The sequence below is a fragment of the Coenobita brevimanus genome, chromosome 116 (genome assembly GCF_032717465.1).
Source record: "Coenobita brevimanus isolate Jiangsu-jjx chromosome 116, ASM3271746v2, whole genome shotgun sequence".
Classification (NCBI taxonomy): domain Eukaryota; kingdom Metazoa; phylum Arthropoda; class Malacostraca; order Decapoda; family Coenobitidae; genus Coenobita; species Coenobita brevimanus.
The window spans coordinates 50,018,837-50,043,093 of record NC_137069.1 but is presented as its reverse complement, the minus strand read 5'-3'; the positions used below and the strand labels follow the sequence as shown (position 1 = coordinate 50,043,093).

Below are 24,257 nucleotides of genomic sequence, written 5' to 3'. Positions count from 1 at the left end.
TAATAATAATATGAACAAACTGGCAAATTTCGAATGAACCAAACTTTCTTATAACACTTCTTTTCCACGTTATCAATACTTAGCTGATCTAGACTATTGGAAAAGAACCCTCTGGATGTTGTTTCAATAATAAGTTGCTTTCCAAGATGGTGTTATGTGACTGTTCTCTTAGGGTTTTCAGCAAATACTTAGGCGATCCATATTATGAACCACCACCATGGTTCATGATACTGCCAGTGCTCCAGGACATGAGTAAATCATGAACAATAAATCCTAGATGTTCACATCAGGAGAGATGAAGTATCAGTTGGAGCACGATACAGGTCTGAACCCACTGCCTGGAAGCAGAAAGGAACCTTCCATCCAGATTTTATTTTTAAGGATATAATTGGTCATCCACTCATACTCACAACAAATGATTGAGTGCCAAGCGAAAAGACTCAGCAACGTCTCACCTTCGCCATCCCCCCAGACAAAATACGGTATTATGGTAAGTTAACTTAAGGTTAGACCTAAGTTTGTTAGGTATAGGTTGGTTTAATGTGAAAACACGGCTTTTCTAACGATTTTTTTTTTCTTGATTAGCCGAACTGTTTCATCTACTCCTGAATGTAGGTGCGACACCACCGAATCATTTCTCGCTGAACTCACTCCGATGTTGCCAGCGACTGAATGACTAGGTGTTGCCTTCCCTCAAAAAATGCTGCCGCCCAGGCAGGAAGCAAGTAGTTCTACTTTCATGATGATGTCAAGCATATTGTGACACTCCAAATAACTAATTTATTTAACAGCGACAACGTCCATGTGTAGGGAGACCTCAGGGACATATTTGGCTGCAATTATAATTTAATGCACGATTGGCTATTGGGCCTCAAGGGTGTCAATCTCACAAAAAAAAATAAAATCTCATCCATGACACAAAAGATAATAAAAGTGCATTGCCCATCTACCTTGAAGAACTTTAACTGCATCTGTAGCATAAATGCGGTTAAGTCTTCTGACCCAGAGATGTGGAAACGAGAGAGGACGGAGCAAGCTTAACCCATTAACTGCGACATAGCAGCCGGAGCCATTCCGAGGTGCACTGTGACGTCATACAACGTCAGCGTTCGGTGAAAATATAATTTTTCTCATTTGTGAGGGTTGGGGGAGATTGATGATGAATTACTAGATATATATCATTCGGAAAGATAAGAGTATTATTATTAGCATTATTATGGCTGGTAGAGTTGAGCAGAGGGTGTTGCGATGCTTTGGGCATATGGAGAGAATGGATAATGAGCGATTGGTGAAAAAGATAACTAGATCTGATGCGAGAGATGTAAGGCTGAGAGGGAGACCACGAATAGGATGGATGGACAGTGCGAAGAGAACACTGGATGCGAGAGGGATGTCTGTGGAGCAAGGAAGAGTGGCTGTGCATGACAGAAATAAATGGAGAGAAATTGTGAATGGATAAATGGATATCCCCTGAGGGGATATTCTCCCGCATTTGGTCTGATCAGCTAGTCAGGTCAGGTGCGGGTAAGGGGATGGGTCTATTATGATGTTGCAGGGGTAAACCAGCTCTGCTGTCGGGCCCTGCTGCAGATGTCACTGATTGCACTGCGCAGTTGACCCTTGTGCGGTGTGGTGCGGTGAGGATCTGTCCCTTCTCCACTCTGGGGCTAAGATGCGAATGAATGTGTTTGAATGGATGAGTAAATGGGGAGTGTGTCGTCCTGTCTCGGGTACCACCCTTTCCTTGGGGGAAGCAGCCTAGGTATATAAATAGAGATTTTTTGTACATGGGGTGCACCTCGGATTTCCAGTCTACTGAAGTTTATGAATCAAAGATATTACCAACTTTTAAAAATGAAAAATCTTCTACCTTTACGACAAAAATGCACATTGTTTTTTTATTTAAAATATTAGCCTATAACCATTACCTTATAATCAGCTTATCTTAAGTGGTTCGAGAGATTATTCCATTAAAACTTAATAAGATTTAAGATATTAGCCTATATGCTGTATTTACTTTGTAACAGCACATCTCTTATCAACAGTCAACTGTTTTTTGTAATTACTATTTAAATTGCAAAACAAATTCTCTTTGGAAATATGTAAGAGATATAGAAAACGATTTAATCCCTTCACATCAGGGAATGTTCATGGAAGTGTAAGATGTGAAAGTGAGAGGGGGGAGGGTGTAAGAGGCACTGCTGTGGAAATATACTGTAGATATATCAGTTGGAGTTTTGTCCTCTGTGAAACATGATAGTTCAAACGTTGCTAGGATGTATTCTTGCATTGTTTATTTTCAGTTCCTATGCCTCTCCACCTGACCTCAACACCCTCAGGTATAATGGGTGACAGTGAAATGTGAAATGTGGAATACACATGTGAAATGGAGAAGTAATAGTTTGTAAAGACATTTCTTATATATATTATTTTTATTGCCATTTTTTAAAAACAAGAATAAAAATACTTGTTGTTATGAAAAAAATACATAATACCATTCATACACTATGTAGTACATAATCCAGTATTTACATATTTTCCTTAAAATGGTACCACGTGAAGTTATTCACTGTAATTCTTCGTGGGACTTTGCTGAAAATTACACATTTATTTCACACTCACGGTTATTACTTATTTACCCCTCGCCGAGGTGCAGACCTCATATGTGGCACAATGAATGTCTGTACGGGTAACACTGCAAACTTCATATGAGGCACAGTTAACATTAGTTATAAAACAGTGACTCAGGGGAAGTAAATTACCTTCCAAATTATCAGCACAGCTGAGGTTAATTAGCACACCTTCCTTAAATTAGGTTAACTTAGTAGGAAATGTTGAATAGCCCATAAACACAATCGTCAGCAGAAGGAAATTGTCCACGCTTGTTAAACAAAAAAGGGCATTATTTTTGTTCAGTGTGATGCATTCTGCAATTTATCAAAAACTATGGTGATTTCTGAAAAAAATAATAAATTCCATATTGAAGGTAAGGCAGCTTGCATGAACCTCAAAATAAAGAAGTAAAGGAAATCATCTTCAAATGACTGTTTTTATGTCAAAGTGAAGACAAGAATTTTGAATGCCCGGCCTACAAGGTCTTTTTTTGTCAGGACTCCATATTATAAATACAAATTATAACAGATAGCATGATGGATATATAGATAGATAAATAGACAGAGCACCAGACAAGGTGTGGGAACGGGAAATTAGCTTGCAACTCTTTAAGTGAAGGAATGTCGATCGTGCAATGGAAGCAGTACATACACACAGACATACAGTATTCTAGAAGCTTCCACGACAGTATAGCACACGTGACACGACCCCTGTTAAACGAGAATGTAGGAATCAGAGCTCAGAAAGGGACTGGCCATAGAACCAGCAGCTAGTGGAGAGAGCGAATAAGAAGAGGGGTCCAACTAGACTTAGTATATTAAGTCCCTTGTAATACATATGCTGCTCAACTTAGACTTTCTCTGAAGATAATTAATCAAGAGCAACTCTTTGTATTCATCTTAACTCCTCCTGCTCTTCGATTACCACAATAACTTTAACCAAAGCTCAAGACAAATATTACAAGACTAAAGAGTTTATATATATATATATATATATATATATATATATATATATATATATATATATATATATATATATATATATATATATATATATGTATATAAATGGTGGCTACGAAGTTCTACATTTTTATCTTAGTTTTCTTTTATGCAAGGAAGAAGTAACCAAGACCAGGAGCCCACAAATTCGTCCCTCCAAGAATTAACAAAGGTAACAGCGAGCCAAATTCAAGAACCGTTCATTCAAAGATGCCTGGACACACTGCATTTGAAAGACTGGAAATCATAGACAGGAGGAAATACAGACAGAGTGAGACATTTCCAGAGCTGACCTGTTGCATACATGAAGGACTGGAAGTAATGGAAACCTTGCTGTAGAGAGCTGGACAGAAAAGGGATAGTAGTTTCTTGCTAGATGGGTGTTATGCACCCTCCGTAGTGGTGGAAGGATGCAAGCAGACAGTTCAAAAGAGCAGTGATCATTGAAACAGTGATAGAAAAGAGATAAAGATGCTGCAGTGCTGTGAAAAGACAATGGTTGAAGAGAGCCAGTGAGGGAAGGAGAGTTAATAAGATGAAAAACTTTTGACTCCACCTTGCTAAGAAAGACTTTATGTGGGGGGGGGGGCCTCCCCAGACATGAGAGTCGTATCCTAGACAAGGACAAATAAAACCCGAGTATAAAGTCAACAACTGGGTATGGGTAAAGAAAGCACAGAGTCGGCTAATCACACCCAATCTCTTGGAAGCAGAATTTACAAGAAAGGTAATCCCGAGAGAATGAACCCCCAAGTAAGTTTAAAGACGATGATGCAGAAATGAGCTGGATATTGGTAAAAATTAGAAGGTACTCCTATGAAAGATTTACTTAAGTTGATACATGTAAGAACTGAGTTTTTGATGCATTAAAAACAACAAGAAAATTCTTACCTCAATCACAGATATAAGCCAAGTCAGACTTTAGGTGTGCCATAGCCTCATCCCTTGTTTATTGAAGTAACTACTGAGATCGACACTGCAGGAAGCAAATGGAGAGATGCAGGGTGGAGTCATCAGCATATGAATGAATAGGGTTAGATGCACAGCTTTGAAGGTCTATCTATCTATCTATCTATTGCCAGACGCCTCAATCCCGTTTGGGGTGGCCACAAACAAAGCGCCTCCAAGTCGCCCTGTCCCCCGCCATTTCACTCCCCTGCTCCCAACTCACACCCCCCTCTCTCATATACTTCTCCACCCCATCTCTCCATCTCATCCTCGGCCTCCCCCTCCCTCTTTCCCCCTCCACCTCACTCACATACACTCTCTTCGTCAGTCTTTCACCCTCCATCCTCTCCACATGGCCAAACCACCTCAGTGTGTTCCTCATAACGCTTCCTATCACATCCACATCAGCATCACAACGCTTCTTTATATCCTCATTCGTCAGCCTGTCTCTCCATGTGACTCCACAGGCTCCTCTTAAATAACTCATTTCCACTGCTCTCACTCTTGACTTGTGTCCTTCCAACAACGTCCAAGCTTCACTTCCGTACGTTAGAGTTGGTATCACAATACTGTCATGTAGTAACTTTTTCACTTCCATGCTCACTTCCCTGTTTCTTATCACTGCTTTGAAGGTCATTGAAGAATAAAAGGCAGAGTGTTTTGTGAATCTCGCTTTCCCTCCACCCACATGTCCCCAACCAGAATAATGCTGGGGTCTCTTCTCCCATCACGCACTCTGACTCCCAAGTATCCCCACAAAAAATTAAAGAAGCACTCACCAACGACCCTAATAAATCCGAGCTGCTTTCTGACTGGCTTGGTGTTGACCTGACACATGTACACGCCCTGATCCTTCTTGGTGAGGTTGGTGATGGTCAGCACCCATGCCTGAGCCTCCTGCGTGGCTGATATGCGTGGGTTTTTCGTGATGACTTGCGTGGCCACTGTGAGCACTGTGCGACCACCCGTCCCCTTGTAGATCCATGCCACCTGAACAAGAAACAATGCAACGTTAACACTCTCAGGTTCATATGACTTGCGTGATGACTGTCACCACTATGCAACCACCCATCCCTTTGTAGATCCACGCCATCTGAACAAGAATACAGTGCAACATTAACATTTTCAGGTTCATATGACTTGTGTGGCCACCGTCATTAATGTGTCACCATCCATCACTTTGTAGATCAACAACACCTGAACATGTAAACAGTGAAACAACACTCCCAGGTTAGTATGACTTGTAGGGCACCCGTCAGTAGTGTGTGACCACTCGTCTCTTTGCAGATCCATGTTACTTAAAGAAGAGGGGAACAATAATCTATCTAAATGAGAGAGAAAATAGATGAGGATCGAGTAATGAAAAAGAGCAAGAACTGGAAAGTAAAAATTATAGAAAGAAATGGAAACCAGTCTCTTTTTGGGTCCATGTTGCTTGAGCACAATGGAAAGGGTGAGAAACAAATTTCACCAGCTTAGAGTGCAAGGTAATAGAAGAAACTGGAAAGAAATAAACTATACGAACAGTTTCTTCCTGTGTACTATGAGAAAACCTGGGAAATGCATACCCAATTCTGCGTTATGCACGCCGATTTGAAAGAAATGCAAAATAATATTACATCATCATAAAAGAAACTTGCCCTCCTCTCTTCCTATTTCTCCCATCTTTCCTGTCACTTCTTATTGCTTATCTTTCCTTTACAGGTGACTTGACATTGAGTGACAAGCAAATGGTTTCTTGTAAGCCAAGAAACCATTTCCAGTGCTGGGTGGTAACCATAATACCAAACTATACGTGCTCCCTACGTGTCAACAAGTGAGATGGTGGAGGGTTAGTGCCCCTCCTTGTAAAACAAATAACTCTAAGTCAAATGGCCACCCTTTGCGGGATTCTGGCGTCTGGCAATAGATAGACAGGTAGATAAAAGAAACTAGTAACCCGATGTAAAAAACACACGATGGCAGTGGTTGCATATTATGCCGTATGTGAAGGGGTGATATCCCAGGATACACTGAGTGAGAAGTAGTAGTCGTAGTAGTAACAGCAGTAGAGGTAGGGGTAGTAGTAGTAGTGGTAGTAGTAGCAACAGTAATAGTGGTAATAGCAGCAGTAGTAGTAGTTGTAGTGGTAGAAATAGTAGTATAGTAGTAGTAGTAGTAGTAGTAGTAGTAGTAAATGAATGGGAGCCCATTCAACAACATGTACTAAGGTATCAGAGCAATATCTGCCTTTCTTTCCCTATTTTGTATCCTTTATAAGTTATACAGTAAGGGCTGACCCCCTGAGAAAATGATGGAAAATTTTATGCAGTGGAAGACATTATCAAGGAATCAGACTAACTGACCTGAGAAGATGTGCTGAAATCTGTGCTCATTTTCTCCAGTTTCTGATTGTTCATATTTTGGGAAGGGGGGGCTGACCCCTCAAGAATCATTGGAGGGGTCACATTCCCCTAATACCGCATTACGGATGAGAGTCTACAACATATACTGTACAGCAGATCTATGTTATACGTTGAGACGATTTGCGTTGAATCGTTTAACGCATGACGAAAGGTTATGAATTTTTTTGGTATACGATTGCATATTCACATATACGACCATTATGACCTTGTACAAAGCCTCTCCAGACCACTTACGATCGATATTTTTGCCTATACGACAACTAACACGGAAACTTATTGTCATTTGTTTGTTCCAAGAAGGCCTTTGAACTCATTACTGTTGGGTGTGCTAGTCAGTGATAGAACAATTATGTATTGGAGTTTAAGCAGCAAGTGAAATTAAATTACTAGCAGCTTAGGTGAGTTTAAAACTAATTTTCAGAGTAAATTTTGGTGGTAAGCAGCAAGTGAACCGCAATGAAATGATGTAACTACCAGTCTGGATGAGTTGCAAACTTGCTTTTAGACTTATTTTGGTGGTAAACAACACACAATATGTAGTGAATTGAAATAACTATCAGATTAGGTGAGCTGCACTCTTGATTTTAGACTATTGGGCAGGTGACTCTTTGCCAAAAGCATATCACCATTTAGCTCATGTTATAAAATCATGACTCGACATACAATAAATCGTTATAAGATAAATTTTTCAAACTCATCCTCATCGCAAAACATGGGAGACCTGTACAGTGATATCAAGGCCATATCTGCCCTCCTTTCTATATATCTGAGAATTTTTTATTGGTGGTGGTCTGACCCTCCCCCCTCTCCTAAAAATCACGGTTGATAATTGTACATAGTGGAAGACCTTTGGAGTAACCAGCTGAACTTAAGTGGACGTCTCATTCACATCAGTCAAACAGCCAATGAGGAGTTGAAGGGAAGACAGACACACACATAGACAGCTGAATCCCGTCCAGTGGTATAGAGTGATCTGCTGAAAATGATACCGTCTTGCTTCACAGGGTTCATAACTGGGGGAGACGATGGCTAAATAGGCAGAGAGGTGGCTTGCAGGCCTAATGGACTCAGATTCAAATCCAGGATGGGGCAGGGAACAGTTTAAGGATTTGAATTTCTTTGAAGCAGACACTACTTTTCTACCAGAAGACCCGACGACACATCGTAAAAATAACACCACTAATACCATTTCACCAGTCCTGTATGAGACAGCCCTAGCATGCATTCAGCATGGACGGTGGGTATTTGTTACTGACGATGTGGTGACTTGTGGAGGTGTATGGTATGTAGGAGGACTACTGGACCTTGGGAACCGGCTGTGAAACCTATGCCCAGAGTCGGAAATATTTTACATATATATATATATATATATATATATATATATATTTTTATGCGAGGAAGAAGGAACCAAAGGCCATGAGCCCGCAATAACAGTACCCTCCAAGAGAAAAACAAAAGACAATAGAGAGCCAAATTCAAGATCCGATCATTTCGAGATGCCTGGACACACTGCGTTTGAAAGATCATAGGCAGCAGGAAATAAAGACAGAGGGAGACAGTTCCAGAGTTGACCTGTTGCATAAATGAAGGACTGGGAGTAACTGTTAACTCTTGCATTAGAGAGTTGGACAGAAAAGGGATGAGAGTTTGTTGCTAGACGGGAGCTACGCGCCCGTCGTAGAGGTGGAGGAATGCATGCAGACAGTTCAGAGGAGAATATATATATATATATATATATATATATATATATATATATATATATATATATATATATATATATATATATCCCACTGGCACACAGTGTCCTCACCAGAGGATGTAACTGGGCAGTCTCAAAATTTAATAAAGAAGGGAACCCCGGGTAGGGACCTATGAGCTTCGCAACTATGAGCCGATAGGAGGAGGGTGATACGCCTAGCATGCTTGCGACAAAATCCCTTGGACAGGAGTTCCAGGACCAGATGAGTTTGATATATATATATATATATATATATATATATATATATATACATATATATATATATATATATATATATACCTGTGGATGAAAAGGTTGCAGAGACTGAAATCTTAATAAACAAAAATGATGGACAGAGTCAAAGAATAGCATATGAATCGATTAGAGAACTGAGTGGTAATGCAGGTAAACGCAAGGAAATACCAGTTAGAGACAGGGAAGGAAATTTATTCACCAAAGATGGAGATATTAAAAATAGATGGAAAGAGCATTTTGAGACAGTTCTTAATAGACCAATACCACCAGAAGAGGATATACCGTCTGCTCAGGAAGATTTAAATATAGAAACAGGAGAGTTGAGGCTTGCAGAAGTGGAGAAAGCAGTAAAACAGTTAAAGAATAATAAGGCACCAGGGGAGGATGGTTTATTTCCGGAAATGTTTAAAGTGGAGGGGGATAGATTAATAATGATCTTGACCAAGCTATTCAATAAGATATGGGTGACGGGGTTACTACCATCAGTTTGGAAGAATGGTGTAATTGTTAAAATTCCGAAGAAGGGAGACCTGAGTGAATGTGGTAATTGGAGGGGAATCTCTTTGTCACCGATAGCTTTGAAAGTTTTCAGTAGAGTGTTGTTAAATAGATTGGAGCCGGTGGTTGAGGGTATTCTGAGGGATGAACAGGCTGGTTTTAGAAAGGGACGTGGTTGCAATGATCAGATCTTTATAGTTAGGCATTTGATGCAGCAAGTTAATTAAATGAGAGTACCGTTAAGTCTTTGTTTTGTTGATTTTGAAAAGGCTTTTGATAGTGTTTCGAGAGAGACTATGGGGAAGATCATAAGACATTATGGAATGCCAGAGGAGTTTGTGAGGGTCATTATGAACATGCATGAGGACACATTTTGTCAAGTGATGGTTGATGGTTGTCTGAGTGATTCGTTTGAAGTCAAGTCCGGAGTAATTCAAGGTGGTGTTCTATCGCCTTTACTATTTATATTGGTCATTGATTACATTATGAAACGCGTTGGAACAGAAACCGGTGCAGGTATACTTTGGGGAGAGAACAGGAAACTTTTGGATTTAGATTATGCAGATGATAAAGTTTTGATTTGTGATGGGCCAGAAGAGATGCAGAGAGTGTTGGACTGTTTGGTGAGTGAAGGTCGCAAGGTGGGTTTTGTTATTAATTGTGGAAAAACTGAAATAATCAATATGAATATGGAAAATGCGCAGGAATGTGTAATTGGAGGTATGGTTGTAAAGCAAGTTGATAGGTTTAAATATTTAGGTACTTATTTAGCCAAGGATGGTTCTTTGAACTTTGAATTCGAGGAAAGGTTAACGAAGGCTAATCAGGCAATGGGAATGCTTAAAAATATTTGGAATAATAACAATTTTTCTGTGCATACAAAAATCAAACTTTATAAGGTAATGGTTAGGAGTATCTTAATTTATGGACACGAGTCTTGGTACAGCACAATGACTATGGAAAATAAATTCTTGGTGTTTGAAAACAAAGCACTTAGAAGAATATTAGGAGTTAAGTGGTGGGAAAGGATACCAAATAGTAGAATTAGAGAAATAACGGGAGTGCAGCCGGTCGATGAATATGTTAGGTTCTCACGATGGAAGTGGCTAGGACATGTGTATAGGAGACAGGGAATAGTACGAGGTACACCAGGGTGGGTGGCACTTGGTAGGAGAGGTAGAGGAAGGCCAAAAGAGACGTGGGTGAGGACAAAGAGACGGGAAGCTGGAGATGAGTGTTGGGGAGATCTTGAGGAGTTAGCACAAGATAGGATGTGGTGGTGTGAGTTCATCGAGGCCCTATGAATCCCCGAGGGTGCTACAGGAAATGCTTGATTGATTGATTGATTGATATATACAGTATATATACTGCAAGAAAAAAAACGCCTTAATGATGGATACCATTGCCTTTGGAGGCACACGCAACCTGGAGAAGAGAGAAGATCATAATTAATCTCACCTCATCAAAGGGGAAAGGAGGACAAGTGGCTGAGTAATGAAACAATTATAAGTACGAGTAGATAAAGCCAATATCAAAAAGTGTTGAGTAATGTATATCATTGCACTTGGGTTCTTACGGCCAAAAATTATATTTTTTTTATTCAAGTCCTAATCAGGCATGGAATGAATCCTAGAGTTAAGCATTAAAGTACATGTATGAATACTTCAAGTTTCAACGAAAACGAAAGTGAATACAAATACAAAAGAAGCACCGTGAATTCGAATGCAAATACGAATATTTTATGAAAGTATTCATGAATGAATTCTCATTGTTAAGAAGAAGAGAAAAAAAATACCTATAGCTATACCGTATGTGAGCCTAGTTCTGTACTAAAGTTGTGCAATGGTAGAAGACTTCATTACTGGTATCAGTATTCAGCACCGGGATATCAAACTCATCCTACATATAGCAGTAGGTATAATAGTTTGTTTTCCTAGTAGGCTACTTAGAACAGAAACACAACATAAGATACTACACTAAGCCAAGGCTCCAGCAGTCTCATGTTGTTAGCCTGACTGTTATTCTGCAGAGCTTGAAATATATATATTTTTTAGTATAGTCAGTCCTTGAGTAACACGCGCTTGAGGAACTCGTATATCGTATTTGTACTTACGCGATCAGCATAATGAGACAGGACATAATCAACACGGGGAAAATACGGAGTTTGGATGGGAAGTGTCAGGTGGCCTGGGCACACAATTTGAAAGTCGCAAGCGGTGACGTCACCCGCCAGACTTGCCATGATTGGCTAGCTTGCATCCGGGTACAGTCAGGGAAAGTTCCGTTTTACCCACTGTTCAAAGCATTGGTGGTCGACGAAAAGTCACGAAGCACCAACCAGACCCCAACTGTCTGGTAACTCTCATTGGGAGGAAGGGTGGCCGGGGGTGGAGAGTTTGGAGAATTGCTCACGTCACAGTATCCATAGCCAATGATAATGCGTCCGACGTATTCTCAAAGTGCAAAAGTGGTATGTTGTTTGTATGGTATCACACTGTTCTCTGAGTCTGTCTACATTACTGCATATATAATACATGTTTACTGTCAAAGGTATGCTTCTTTGCCTTCGTTTTGTAATGTTCCATAGGAATGACAGTTAAAGAGACTGATCTTTTAATTAGGACCTTCCATGTCATTCTGTCTAAAGGAAAGCGAAAAGTCTGTCAATCGCTCATATAGATTTTTTTTATTATTATTACACACTACACTAGACTCTAAGTTCGAGATGAATAATTACCAGAATAACACTGGAAATGTTTGCAGGCGGATAATTATACTAGAATGACAGAATAAATAATTAAATAAATTTATAAAAATTTAAACACACACACACACACACACACACGTGTGTGTGTGTATATATATATATATATATATATATATATATATATATATATATATATATAATATGGTGGCATTCTTCTCGAGTCAACGCAGAATATAAAAATATGGTATACCGTTACGAATATCTCCTGGGGAAACGTCTCATGTTAATGTCGAGAGGGAATGAAAGTATTCAAACTTCTGCCCGAACCCAGCAAACTTCCATAATTCTCATGGCAATATTAACTCTACAGACATCTACGTCCATCCATCCATACATTGCCAGACGCCATGTATCCCAAACGGGGTGGTCAAGGGCTTAGAGTTAATTGTTTTACAGGGAGGGGCACTAATCCTCCACCAACCCCACTTGACATCTACGTAATTTTCTTAAATAAAATGCTAGTATTATATAGTCATCTAACCTTATCAAATTAACTCGAACACACCGTCCAAGTCATTGATTGCAGACTACTTTTCATTCCCAACCTATCACCAAACCCTCCTCTGCCCTCAATCCCCCGCCTCCTCCTCCTTCACATTCACAGTTACCAGACACATGAGATCTGGCTGCCATTTCACATTCACCCGTCTCACACCAGTGTTTCGAGAGGTGGGTAATGCGGAACTTTCCCTGACTATACATCCACCTCCGGCGATGAGGTCAACTCCATTGTTCCAGCCCTGGACTTCGAAGGAGTCGACTTAGACGCTGAAGAATGAAGTGCAGGAGCAGCAACATATCAACAATGGGGAGAGGCGTGGGGGGAGAAGGCCGCTTTTGTTTTTGTTAATGCTATTTTAATATCATTCATGTTCTTAATTACAATAGTTATATCTCTTGCAGTGCTTTACCTGATGCTAAGTATAAGTAGGGGGTAATTTATGTGGCGTTGGATGGCAAGAAGGGATAAAAGTGAGAGTTTTGGAAAGTCACCAGACTACATTGTACCGTTGTACATGCAAACATATTGTTTAAGTAACGCATGTTTGAGTACCACGGTCCTTGTCCAGCACATATCGTCTGCATTAGTTGATGGTTGACAGTAACGCCACTTTTATGTGATGCAAAATGGCGATATTGTGCTGGTATTTCACATTTCATGGGAATGTGGCCAAGAAAAGCTGATGAAATGCAACTGAAGAAGAGATTTTTCATAAATTTAGGTAATACATGAAAACTACAAGCTATTGGTAAATTATCTGAAAATTTGTATCATGAGAAAATACGTTATTCCTGAATTATGTATAAGATTTTAAAACTGTAATTACTTCACCTACAAAGCACACTGATAAATTTGTGCCTCAAACAAGGGTTCATTATTCTTAATGAACATTAACATTTGAAATGTATTTTCACTGAAACTACAACGTTCACTCCTTCATTATCTTCCTTTCAGTACTAAATGTGCTTTCTGCTGGAACAGAGGAAGCTGGAAAACTTAGATTCCGTTTGGCTAGTCCCGATAAGCATGGGTAATCAGTCTCATGAGTTTTTCAGAATCACAGTGGATTGCAGTCTTCCGAGGTGCAGGCGCTCTCAAAGTAGTTTTTTCAGTTTTGCTTCCACAGACGAAGTGGCCAGAAGTGGATGACTAGGTGTAGCCATGAAGCTAAACTTTTTTTTTTTTTTTTTTTTACTTTGGGCTATGCAAGATTGGATCTCATTTTCTTTTTGTCACTTTACTGTGGCATATGCAGTACTTGCTGCAGCTTTTATTAGTGTCTTGCATTAACAGCTTGCATGTAAAGTCATATTTACTGGATTATTAATGCACGAAATAAGTTTGAATGTGGGGTCTAAGGTAGCAGCTAAACAACAGATAAAACCGTGTTGATAAGGTGCCAGTCGAGTTTGGTTGTACCTTGTTGCATGTTACTGAGCTCAGATTTCAGCCTTTGTTCACATGATATGGCAGCTGGATGTGACAATGTTCTGACCTTCAGTGAAAATTACTTCTGCAAAATGTGTCAAGATTACTACCATTTCAGTAAGCACAGACCGATCTTGATAAGTAGGCTTAGATACAGTAGTCTCTAGTTTCTCTGACTTTTCTTCATGAATTTCAGTAAGGATTTACTCATGTTACTTTCGGAATTTTATTTTGCTGGCATGACTGTCTGAAGTCTGGCCTCTCCCTCTAGCAAATCTATTGCATGAGCAGATTTTCTGACATTCAGTACTTGAGCCGACACCTTTTATAGAGCCTTAAGTAGTGATCCAGCTTCACTCATTCCATCATTTACAAGTGGCAAAGTGTTTGAAAAACACAGTTCATGTTCAGGAAGGAAACCGAAAACATCATTTGGAGACTTTCGTATATCTACAAGTTCAATACCTGATTCCGAGTCATTCTCTTAACTACTCAGACCTACTTACCTGTAGAAGATGATGTCTTGTTTGTGAGGCTTCTATAAATCTAAAGAGAAAGCTTTAATCATGTCCAATGCATTCTCTGTGTTTATATGAGACACTTTGCTGGTGATCTAAATTAATTTTGTTACATCCTCAAAATGAGCAAAAATAGTGACCTGCAAAACCTCGGCAGGATTACATTACTGAGTGTAGCTTTCAGTCCTGTAGGAAGTGGGCAGCCATTCCTAGATGACTACCCATTTGTGTTACTCTAAATATCTACTGTAATACTAATTTCTGGGACAAGTTTAATTCTAGGGATAGCACTTTGTTGGAGTTCTTTACAGTTGTTTTCAAGCAAAGATGTTAACACTTTTGCTGTCTTTCGACGCGGATCCACGTCCAACCTGAAAGTGTCCAACCTGCTCTTTGGAGACAGATCCACGTCCAAACAAAGAAATATTCATCATAAATCAAGAATAGCATGTAGCATTTCAATATTGGTCTGATATTACCCAGACTGAATTTCCAGTTCGGTGATACTAGTTTCATTCATGGAATAATTCGAAAAAGCGGCCAAAAGAAGGTTAGAAACAAAAAGTGACATAAACGTTCTTATGTGCTTTTTCAGCTTATACTCATCACAGCTATTTTATTTGATGCAATATCACTCTTTTCACTCTCTACTTATTCTGCAAACCCTCAGCTTTCTAACAGTATAAAAACAAATCCGCTATTCCGAATATTTCCTGGTGAAAAAATGATTGGAATAGAAAAAGCATGAGCAGGTGGATTTGGTATAAATATTCTTTTGCATTCTTTCAACATAAACTCGTCATAACTATTTTATTTTCAGCAATATCACTTTCTTTTTTTGTTTTATCTCATTCTACAAAGTCTCAGCCTTCTAACGGTATAAAAACAGATTCGATAATCCAAATATTCTGGGTGGAAAAAATGATCGGAAAAGGAATTAGCACGCGGAAGAGTAGGAGGGAGAGGGGGAGAAGCAGGAGGGTTCTGCTGGCTGCAGGGGAATCAGACTGCAAAAGTGTTATTAAGTGGCTACAAGTTTGGATGACATATCCAGACTTAAATGTACTTAACAAGTCCATAATTTCCGCTGCTTCTATAAGTGGCAGTGGTTTGCATGGTGCCAGCAATAAAGGTGACAATTTGTCAGTAGTAAGTTTCTGGCATGGGTGTGAATGTTTAACGTGTTGTCTTCTTTCAGGTAGATGTTAGTGTGGACTAGGTCATTCTTGTAGATGTAGAGGGACCAGCCTCAGTCATTAACATTATTGATGCATTATCATGCTGAAGAGACAGAACGACAACCATATAATAGTTCTAATAACATTGGCTGCAGGTTTACTTCCAGCATGTGTTTTTAAGGTGAGACATCCCAATGGATAATATAAGAGTTATGGACTGTACCAATGGAAATTTGCCTATAAAGTGTGATGAGCAAAAAGAACAGTACAGAACAGGTATCATAAGGTAACTGACATGTAATAAGGATAATCATATTTACCATAATGATAAAATTGGGTCGGCATACCACGTTGAGTACACCGCTTCCCGTTCGATCAGCGAAGTTAAGCAACGTTGGGTCTGGTTAGTACTTGGATGGGTGACCGCCTGGGAACACCAGATGCTGTTGGCATCCCTACGTCAAGTGGGGTTGGTGGAGGATTAGTGCCCCTCCCTGTAAAACAACTAACTCTAAGCCCTTGGCCACCCTGTCTGGGATACATGGCGTCTGGCAATGAATGAATGAATAAAATTGGGTACGAATATTTCATGAGAAATTCAATATTTCAGCATTAGATTTCTGAAACCCTAGCTAGATCTGGACTTCTATGTATATTTTTTGCGTAATTTCCTTGATCCTTTTCATAACACAGAACTGAAGTTATTTCTACTAATGTACTGCTAATATTTCAGCTTCTTGCCATCTATAATTTACACGTATAACAATCTACATCTAATAGCGCCTATAAGCAAGTATGTTATTAGGCTGATATTGATCAAACAGGTATTAATTATCATACCTGTAATGACCTTCAAAACTTAATGAATTTACCCAACGTGCCCCAAATGCCATTTTTATGGCACTAATTTCCATGGACAAAGGCGCCGTTGTCATGATGATCGTGCCCCGGTTACTCCTAAAAATGGTATGCACAATAGTTTTACGTAGCCTTATCTTGGGATTGGTAAGACCTGCCTTCCCTTTTTACATGAACATAAATTCGACACTGCGTTGAGGAAATGGAATATTGTTTAGTCCACCCCGTGGAAAGGACTTTAATTAATATTACTGACTCTCCCCATCACATACACAAGTCTTCAGCTGAAGGACCAGCAGTCCATTGCTTAAAAAATGTTACACCAGTAGTTAAGCAGACCTACCCTCAGATTCTGCAATAGGTTAGAAGTAGGTGTTCCCGAAGTTAGATTTATATTTTTTCCACAGTAACTGCAATGTGCTCTGATGGCACCACCTCTAATTTGCGGGAATATTCATACACTACTTATGTTGAGATGATATTTTATAATTTCAGGATGGTTAAATGAACTTAATTTTGCTTAAAAAAAAGATACCATTAGTCAATCTGAGTTTAAACTTAGAACCTGGAGAGAGAATAAACGTTATAAATTGAAAATACGATTATCTGTGCTTAAGTAGAATCGACTCCTTACACAGTGATTACACCCATCATCTTAATAATGTGAATTTCGTAGTCAATAATATAGTATGATTTTATCAGTCTATCTTGGTCATTAGCATAAATTACTGCTTAAAATTAAGATCACGACTTCACGCTCCGAATCCTTGCTCTACGATTTCATTAACTCACAAATTCAAGCACTCACAACGTTATCTCTCATGTGGGTGACAAGACATGAGCTCACTGACTAGTTACAGACATCTCAATCATCCACACTCGCGTACTGGACGTGCTCAACAGTACCAACTCAGACGTACTGGCCATTCTGAGCAACACCAGCTTCATACAGTTGACATCACATTCCATTTTATAGTAATGCTCTGTCAACCAGCATACTATAGCATATTGTACTACCTCTCTATGCATTCAAAATGAAGTTAAGTCACATGGATAACTATCTATTTCTGGTAGTAAATTTACGACTATTCGTCCGTGAACAGTCTAGCACCTTACTTTGGCTCGAACAGGCTCTCTCTCTCTAAAAAACTAAAAAAATAAAATAAAATAAAATAGAACGTTAAAGCATTTTAATTTTAAATCGTTGTGCGTTGTTCATGTGGAACATCTTCTATCCACATAACAAGAAAAACCTCATTTAGCATACTCTCAGCTGAAAGTAAATATTTGGCATTTGCTTGAATAGAGTACTAGGATCTACTTTTACGTAAAAAAGTATAAATAATAATCACACAAATTACTGGAGTTGGTTTGACCATGAAAGGGTCAGTAGATCTCAGGTCCACAGTGCCCTGAATTTTACAAACGGGAGAATCTATATGTGCAAATTAAACTTTTGTACCTTTGTAGTAAACGTAACTAGTCTGAGAGTACGATTTCTGAAAAATCAGTCACATAGTCAGAGTGAAAAAAGTACAAACAAAAAGATGGTTAGAATAATAAAAGATGATTCGTACGAGAAAAGAAAAAAGATGAGTAAAGGAGGCCACTAGAAAAAAAAATAATTACTTGGGCGATGACACTTTACTTCATTCTTCTATTACAGTTAGGGCGACTTTCGGAAATGGAGGGGTTTATTACAGCCTTTCCAATGGGATAATAATTAAATACAATCGTCTGGTTCAAGTCAAACTGTATCACCAAAACTGTAAGTGAATTCTGGAAAGCCTTAAATAAAGATGCTCGAACCTTTCAGATTCTTGTTACCCTAATTGCATTCAGCTCACAAGTTTGAAAATGCCTTATCTTTGTCCTCGCAGGCAGGTGTTCCCTTCCTTCCATCTTCAGCTCCCCTTCCTTAACCTCACTACCATTTAATTGCCTCAACTGCCGGGGGCCCTCTGTCCAAAGGGTGAGAAAGCACCATTCTGCCTCTGCCATGCCACTATGTGTTTGATTTATACGGCAAATTTTTAGTTACATATGCTGTTTGTGCAAATTCCCATGCATAACTTCCTTATCAGTCTACTTATGTATGACAAATTAGTGTCCCTTAATATTATTTATGTCACCTCCCAAAGACCTCTTCCATGTCAGTATATTTCTTCATATGGCATGTCAGTACTTAATTTTATTTATTTATGCAAACTCCCTCGCAACTCTTCTCTCTGCTTTGACATAAGCACACGCTAACAGTCACCTATATTTTTTTCACAAACTCGCAGGCACATTTCGTTACTAGTTTACTTCTTCATGTGGGTGGAAATCTCTGCACAATGATATTTTTATTTTGTCGTAAGTACAGTACCTGCATACGACCATATTCAACCTGGGAAACACTTTTCGAATTGATGGAGTTAGTTGTAGCCTTCATCAATACCCCTCTGTTGGATACTTCTCTTCTAGACTGATTAAATTTATGAAACAGTAGCAACCATGAAATATACAGACTTCGCAAAAAGGGCGAGTGAATTCTCCGAGCTAGGACCAATGTACCATATAGCTTTGCAGGGCATGGAGAGATACTTGGAGAGACCGCTATATCTTTCAGCATAAATACGCTACCCTCAGGCTCCAAAAAAGAAACTGTCTGTTCCACCTCAAAATACAATGGCCAGGAACTGTCTGGCTTGACTTGGTATCAGCTCCATATCTGTCTGGCGGCATCTGGCATCCCTCTAGGTTTACCTCAAGCGAATCGAAAGTTATGTTCAAGCGAGTCTAACTCTGTCACCCACCAGCTGAGCCATGGGCAATACTGCAGGTTTCAGTCCCCGTCACAACTCTTGGATACTGCTTCCCACTGTATTTGATGTTATTGTGTGCACTCTAGTGATTAGATATTTGTGTAATTAATCTGACTATAATGGAAAAGGCTCGTATTCACACCAGGGAGGAAGAGAATATCCCTACCAAAGAAACAGCACAACAAGTTGGACGGTCAGTGAACAGTGCACGTGGCCTCCCACAAAATGTTTTCCCGCTAGGAAAACTTCGTCCTGGACGACAATGAATGACAACGAAGGCCATAGAAAATCTCCTAATGCGTATGGCGCTTTAAAATCCCGATATTATGGATGCAAAATCATCCCAAGCTCCTACAAGGTGTATCTATCCACACCATCCAACACCGGCAACAGAAGGGCCCGCAACTACCACCTGCTTGCCAGCCACAAAAACACTTCTGACCACACAAATGCACAAAAAGCTGCCTGGATTTGCAGGAAAATACTGTACAAGGACTGAACCTCAGAAGACTGGAGGAAGATGAAATTCACAAAAGAGACCACTTTTATGTGTTTTCGCCCTCGTATTGGGCGAGTGAGGAAGCCTTGCATTATCAGTGGCTATGATTGATCCCTACTGCACTCAGAAGACTGCCAATCACAGTCATAGTGTGATGGTGTGGGGTTGTTTTAGAGGGGAAATGGGCAAGCGAGGCCTCTACTTCCTAAAAACACGACAAAGAATGCTGATCGGTACATGTAGGTGCTGGACGACCATCTGCAATTTTATGACATTCATGACTGCACACATATTATACACCACTGTGTCCCATGTCTGTTCCATGTCATAAGGAAAAAAGTTATGAAATTCCTCTCAGATAAAGACACTGAAGTGTTGGGTTAGCCAAGTAACCCTGCAGATCTGAATCCCATAAAAAAAGCGTGGAAATATATGAAGGACAAGCTTAAAACCTGCAACAGCTCATCAGTGCCTCGCCTTGGGGATGAGACTCGCAACATGTGGGTCAAAGAGATGGATGCAGAATGCTTACACAATTTAGCATACTGTATCCCCAAACTCCTCAAGTTTGCAACTGAGACAAAGGGCAACATGACAAGTATTAGGAAATAGTTATGTTGCATACTTTTGTCTGTATCATTAGTATATTCGATGGGGGTGTGACTTTTTTTTTCTTTTTTCTTTTTAACAGGATGCCCGGTGGGGTCAGTTTCTTTTGCGAAGTCTGTATGTTGAATAAGTCATTATAATGGATAAAATAATATTCAATTCTGTGTTTTTCATCGAGACTGTGTGTACTGAAAACAAATCCATGACATGTTGAAGAAGTTAATGGTGTGATATACAATAGAGATGGCTAAGGATGATGTATCTCAGAGCATCCTAAGATCAACTTCTGGACTATAGTGACGTCTTAGTTTATTCTTACTTCCCACAGATGATTTTATCTAACAAAATAATTATTACTCTCATTGATGGAATTAGTGAATGTGATATGTAAACACTTCAGGTCAAAAAATATTTCTTTGTTGAATAAAATTGTCTGGTTTCATCACATATGACGATCCGATGGGGCAATATAGTACGTAACTGTAAACACATTATTGACATCCACCAACCCATACCAGGCCACACAGCACCTTACCTATCATCACTCTCTCTGTTGGACCCCAGCCACAATGTGATCCAGTACTGGTTCTTTGGATCTACCTGGCCAGTGATATGAGAACTAATCATATAATAGCTTTTTCAGCAATACATTTGTCTTATCTTGAATTAAATTGGATATTTTAAGATTTTTCAGGAATCTTATTTTTATGTCGACCTGCTATACGTTCGGTGATATAGAATTAGAATAAAAAGATTTCCTCTCCAGTCCATTAACATTTTCTTTTCTTTTATCTATTTTCTAGCCTTTCTGCAGATTTTCTTGCCAAATATTTTGAGTCCTGACGTTATGTTGGATACTGTGGGAGCGTCATGTCGAGTATGTCAGAAAGCATACACACCTTAACGCCACCCACATCACCCATCTAGTCACCGCCTTACCCGTCATCCCTGGTACGTGATATGCACTCTCACAGAAAATAGAAACCCGATTTCTTTTGAAGATGAATAGGTATCATGACAAAAAAAAAAGAATGGGGTGGAGCTGGGAAGAGAGAAGAGAACAAGGGGAGGTGTGGGATGGAGAGAAGAAATGGGGAGGAGAGAGAGAGAGAGCAAAAGAGAGATAGGAGGAGACAGAGGAGGGAGAGGGGGAGGGAGGCACTGGACCCAAAGGAGAGACGTGGGGAGGAGCAAAGAGAAGTGAGAGATTAAGAAAAGGTGGGGAAGGGAATGAGGGAGCACAGGTTGAGAAAGGGGGCAGGGGAGTAAAGGAGAGAAGAGGGTATTAGGAAAAAGAAGGGTGGTTGTGTAGGGCAGGGAAGGAGGAGATATAGAGAGAAGGTATGAAATTACTGGAAGGAGAGAGGAGAGGCTGGTAGTGAAGGAGGGGGAGAGGATTTTGGGCAAGGAATAGGAATACTGAGAAAAAGCTGAGAGAGGGGAGAAGGAAGGAAAATGAAGGTCACGAAAGAGTTAAGGAATCAATAAAAGTAAGATTTCGAGGGAAAAGCTAGGGGATCATTAGGAGAAAACGCAAAGAGGTTCGAGGGGAAGAGATATCAAAGGAAATGAGAGCGAAGTAGGAATGGGATGTATCTAGGGAAAAGATTGGAAAAGGTAGAAAAAGCCACACGGTACGTTTAGGAAGAGAGAATTAGGGAAGGAGGAAGGGAAGGGGAGTGACAGATGGAGATATCAGGGAAAAGGGAGAGAAGAAAGGAGGGAGGGAAAAGGAACGATGGGAAATTGAGATAATATCAAGAGGGTGAGGGAGGAGGGAGTACTAAACCAATGGAAACATAGTGGAGGGTGGCAGTGAAAGGGAAGAAGGATCAGTTTAAGATGTAGTAGAGGAGGAGGAAGGGTGGATATTGGCGAGAAAAGAGGAAGTCTGAGAGGAACTTGAGAAAAGGATGGAGGGGAGTGAAAACAGTGTAAAGTGTGGAAGAAAGATCAAGGAGAGGTATGAGGATCAGGAAGGGAATAACGATGTAGAAAAGAGACAAGACTGTTAAGAGGTGTATCAAGGAATGATGAAGGTAAATGTGAGTGGAGGAAAATTTGAGTGAAATGTGCGTGGAAGTGACGGTGGAAGAGGTGAGGGCAGAAGTCAAGGGGAAATTTGCGATGAAAAAGGAGTACAAAAGAAAGCAAACAGCATCAGTGCTATCTGTCCTTTCTGAGGGGTTAAGATATGAGACTAAGATGTGTTAGAGTTTAAGAAGGGCACTAACAGTCATGCGAATGTGATATGCGGTGTAACTGCAGGTGAAGGAGCCTGACTAATACACACACACACACACACACACACACACACACACACACACACACACACACACACACACACACACACACACAAAGAGGGGGGGGGGTCGGTAGGAAGAACGTAGTAGTAAAGAATAACAAGATGGAAAGGAAAGGAGGGATCAGGAGATGTAAAACATAGAGTGGTAAGCAGGTAGGTAGGGACGAAGAGAGGACTGACAAGGAGTAAGAGGGGAGGATATATCAAGAGAATGATGTGTTCGGTAATGAGGTTAGGTAAGGTGAGTGACAGAAGAAGTATGTGTGTATAAGAAGCAGAAAGGAAGGAAAGATAAGCGATAGGGATAGGGAGCAAGAGCAAGGCAAGAGTGAGGAGTATTGACTGAGGTGATGGGATAGGATGTGTGTGTGTGTGTGTGTGTGTGTGTGTGTGTGTGTGTGTGTGTGTGTGTGTGTGTGTGTGTGTGTGTGTAAGCTTATACAGCATTGTGAGTAGTGTGGTGTGTTCCTGATGTGGGGTGGTACTGCTGCCATCACAACGTCATCATCAAATGCTGTGATCACAAGCACAAAGAGGGGATGCTGGGGCTGTACCACACGCTCTGATGGAGAAACTGGGAGAGACGAAGGAGAAAAAAGGGATGTGGGAGGAGGAGAAAACAAAGTGGAACATGGATGAAGGAAAGGAAAAATGAAAGGAGAACTAGGGATAAATAATGACACCCATAACCGGTAGAAGAAAAACTGAGAAGTAGGGTGAAGAACGGAAAAAATATTGGGAAAAAAAGAAAGAAGAAATATGTTGAGGGAAATAAAGAGGAGAGAAACACTGATGACAAGACGACGGGGGGCGAGAGGTCTGTTATATGAGGCAGAAAAAGTGAATGAAAAAATGGAAGAAAAGGAAGAGAGAGAGAGAGAGAGAGAGAGAGAGAGAGAGAAAATGAAAAAAAATTGGAAATAAAGAGAAAAAAAACTTTAAAACTGAGAGATGAGCAGGAGTGAAATAAAATGAGGTGGGAGGTCCAACTGAAAGAGGAGGTGAGTTGGGGGAGAGGGAAAGAAAAAGAGAGAGAAAAAAGAAAACAAGCAAGCAGAGATAAAGAGAAGGAGTAGGGGAAGTAATGAAAAGAATAGTAAAAGGGAGGGAGAAAGGAGAAAGGAGAAATAAGAAGAGGAGAGAAAGCGAGAAATAAAAAAGGGGGATATGGAATTGAAAGAGAAAGAATGTACAACAAATAAGAACGAAGATTAAAGAGTGGAAACTGATAAATAAAGAGGAAGATACCGGGTATGACAAGGCAATGGGGGTGAAAACTCCATAAGTATGGTGACTGACGGAGAATAACTGAAGAAAAAACGAAGGAGGGA

General features: G+C 40.0%; 1 protein-coding gene and 1 pseudogene across 1 annotated transcript in view; one reads left to right on the top strand and one right to left on the bottom strand.

Annotated features, from left to right (window-relative positions):
* The window catches only part of LOC145418735 (neurotrimin-like), a 199,379-nt gene that overhangs the window by 47,373 nt on the left and 127,749 nt on the right, over positions 1-24,257 (bottom strand). Inside the window, exon 4 of the mRNA XM_080287070.1 lies at positions 5,339-5,549. Within this exon, the coding sequence (XP_080143196.1) occupies positions 5,339-5,549 (211 nt within the window). The remainder of the gene's footprint in view (positions 1-5,338; positions 5,550-24,257) is intronic.
* On the top strand, positions 16,186-16,300 carry LOC145418865 (5S ribosomal RNA; annotated as a pseudogene).